The sequence below is a fragment of the Geospiza fortis genome, unplaced genomic scaffold (genome assembly GCF_000277835.1).
Source record: "Geospiza fortis unplaced genomic scaffold, GeoFor_1.0 scaffold397, whole genome shotgun sequence".
In the NCBI taxonomy this organism is placed as follows: Eukaryota; Metazoa; Chordata; class Aves; order Passeriformes; family Thraupidae; genus Geospiza; species Geospiza fortis.
The window spans coordinates 122,718-125,640 of NW_005054537.1; the positions used below are offsets into that span (position 1 = coordinate 122,718).

General features: G+C 36.5%; 1 protein-coding gene across 3 annotated transcripts in view; it reads right to left on the reverse strand.

Moving 5' to 3' along the window:
- The window catches only part of ERBIN (erbb2 interacting protein), a 118,078-nt gene that overhangs the window by 21,832 nt on the left and 93,323 nt on the right, over nucleotides 1-2,923 (reverse strand). For all 3 annotated transcript variants that reach the window (XM_031063875.1, XM_031063873.1, XM_031063874.1), the window contains exons 20-21: nucleotides 2,796-2,923; nucleotides 466-580 (exon numbers count right to left, since the gene is read on the reverse strand). In XM_031063875.1, the coding sequence (XP_030919735.1) occupies nucleotides 466-580; nucleotides 2,796-2,923 (243 nt within the window). The remainder of the gene's footprint in view (nucleotides 1-465; nucleotides 581-2,795) is intronic.

Below are 2,923 nucleotides of genomic sequence, written 5' to 3' on the forward strand. Positions count from 1 at the left end.
TCACAAGAAAGGATTATTCTTAAACCTTAGGAAGAGAGCACAGCTTCTCTAGAGAAATTTTAAAAAGTGATACTGGTGCCTACAGCAGCAGTTATAGCAGCTGCCTATTGCAGCAAGAATTCAGAAAATCTGGGTGAAGGGAGAGTTACAGAGTATTTCTAAAATAAATACCACTTTCTGCAATCCTTTTCTTAAGCACATCAAGAGTGTGTTCAAGCTCCAAACGCCCCAAAACATATACCCCTTGTCTTCCTGTCTGATTTAAACTGACAAAAATCAAGAAAATTAAGATATTAACACAAATTTCTCAAGCATGCACTCCAGTATATGCAGTTTTTTCCCCGCTTTCATTACTTAACTAGGAAAATTTTTCTTTTACTTAATTTAATTTGAAAAGCTAGCCACTTTGAGTCAAGAAATTATCGAAATCACAAAACACTTCCAATGCTTTTTATGGTATCTTACCTTTTTTGCTGTTGCTTAGGGCTACCACTTTTGGTTGGTTTATGGAAGTTTCTATCAGTGGCGGTCGCATTTCTGCCATTTTCATCTCCTCATCAGAGGAGAGTTCTTCTGACTCCTGCTAAAGGGAAAATAGCTTTATCCCATCCATTTTGAAGAGGAGTTCAAATGTAAGTAAATGCTGTCTAAACTATCACCCACTAAACAATAAATGGGTAAAAAGATAAATGAGCCACATAACATAGGCAAAGCAAAACAACTTTGTAGTGCATCTGTAGTACAAGTCAACTGAATCATCTTTGCAAGTCTGCAAGTGATGCTTCTTATTGTCACTGCTGAACTCTGTGGGATGACACTCAGACAGTGCTCTTTAAAGGTAACTTTAAAAGTAATTTTAACTGCAAAAAACTTATTGGAGCAAGCAGATGAAGCTCTCATTCTACCACTGGAGAGAGCATCCAGTGGAGTCCAAGTCACAAAGTGATCATTGAAGCAGCAAGCACCGCAGACTGACCAGCTGGGTGTTGGTTTTGAAGAAAAGAGCTCAAGCTGAAACAGCTATAAAGTAGCCATGACCAAGACAATCCTAGGAACGGAGAGGTATGCTGTGAGAAAAAACTGAAGGAGTTTGGCCTGCCTAGTCTATCTAACAGAAACAGAGTAAAGGTATCTTGCTAGGGGTAAATTTCAAAAGGAAAAGAAGTCATTTAACTTCAAGAGCAATGGCAGAGAAAAAGCAATACTGAATACATTTAAGCTAGTAATCACTAGTTCTGAACCAAAAGATGGAACTCGGTGCACTTATGACAGTGATTAATAGACAAAGCTGCTGCAAGACCAGCCATGCAACTGATTCTGTTCCTAATGCAGCCTTCTTTCTGAAGATAAATATTCATTTATCTTCAAAACTCAATTGTTTTCAGTAATATTTTGAAGAAACAAATCCCCAGCAAACCTTTCCTCAAAGCAGAAATTTCTTTCTAGTAAACATTTTCCTGCTACAAAATTCATGTTGCAAATTGCAAAGTCTGCCAATATTCACTTTTTCTTACTGTTTTAGAACATTTAACGCATGGTGCGCCTATTGGAGCACCATCTTCCCATGATACCAATTACCCGTTCTTAGGTCTGCAGGAAGGACATACTTGACTGAGACGTAACAAACAAGCTATGACAGTCCTAATTAAAAATAAAAAGTAAAAATCCATTGGCTTTTCTCTACAATCCAAACAACCAATCTGTTCACTGCATCTACCACATGCCCTTCCTCTTGGATGTGATATACAAGTGTAATCAATGCTGAAATGAAAAGCTTACACACAGGCAAAGTTTAGCTATCTGGATTCTGCAACACCATTACCAGCAGGAAATAAGGAAATACACTGAAACAAGGATGTCACTGAACCTGACTTGTGTACTTAGTACAGCTACAAAGAATTACTGTCATTATCATTAGACAATTATCATGATCTTCCAAAATCACATTTTAAAATTTAAAAAAAAAAGTCAGTGCCAGTATTCTCAAAAAGAATGTAGAAGCAGGAACATACTAGTGGGGAAGTAGCCAGTGACAGCCACAGCTGCCTGTCACTCAAGTCTTTTCACTGTATGATATAGACACATCCCACAGCTTACACAATATAGACAAAAAAAAAATGCACTGCTGAAATTATGAAAAAAGTATCTTACAGGTTGTAACTGGGAACTGATTGAATGACAGCTTCCGAAATTTGTCATAAACCTCCAGCTTTCCTAATAAATAAATACATGGTGTTTGACAGAGAGATGCACAGTTTAGAAATTTAAAATCCTGCACTGGAAGACATAAGTATATTCCAAGTAATATTCCTGACAGCTTGCTAGTAAATACAGAGGAATAATTATTTTTTAAATCACTTTCCACTTTTCATTTGAAATGCATGTGCATAATCACTTGGATACAGAAATATTTTATTGCTGATACTGATCTGACATTTTCTCATTTCAGCAACAATTAAAAGTGATTATTTAATGAAGTACTGACAGTCAAACATCTGGAGAATTCCACAGAAGTATGGGTCTTTTCACAGTGTATATCAATGTATAACTGAGTTCACATTATTTTTCTTTAAATGCATGCATCTTTTATTATGAACTTTATTAGCTGTTTCAACTTTTACTTAACAAAATATAAAGTGAAAGATGTACTGTATTGAAAACCATCTGAATTTACAACAGTTGTGGAGGGCAATTTTCTTCTATTGTCAACAGAAATTTTCATCTCCCAGAAGAACAAATTTAATACAACACCAGCACAATTTCTGATTGCTATAATGCTCATTGCAATGCCATACCTCAAGCATGTCCTCATGGCTGACAGTTGTTTTCGCGTTCTGCAAGGTTTTAACAAGTGCAGTCATCTGTGAATTTGCAGTGCTGTGCTCAGCTTCTGGTTCACTAGGCTTTTGCACAGAGCTTCCTG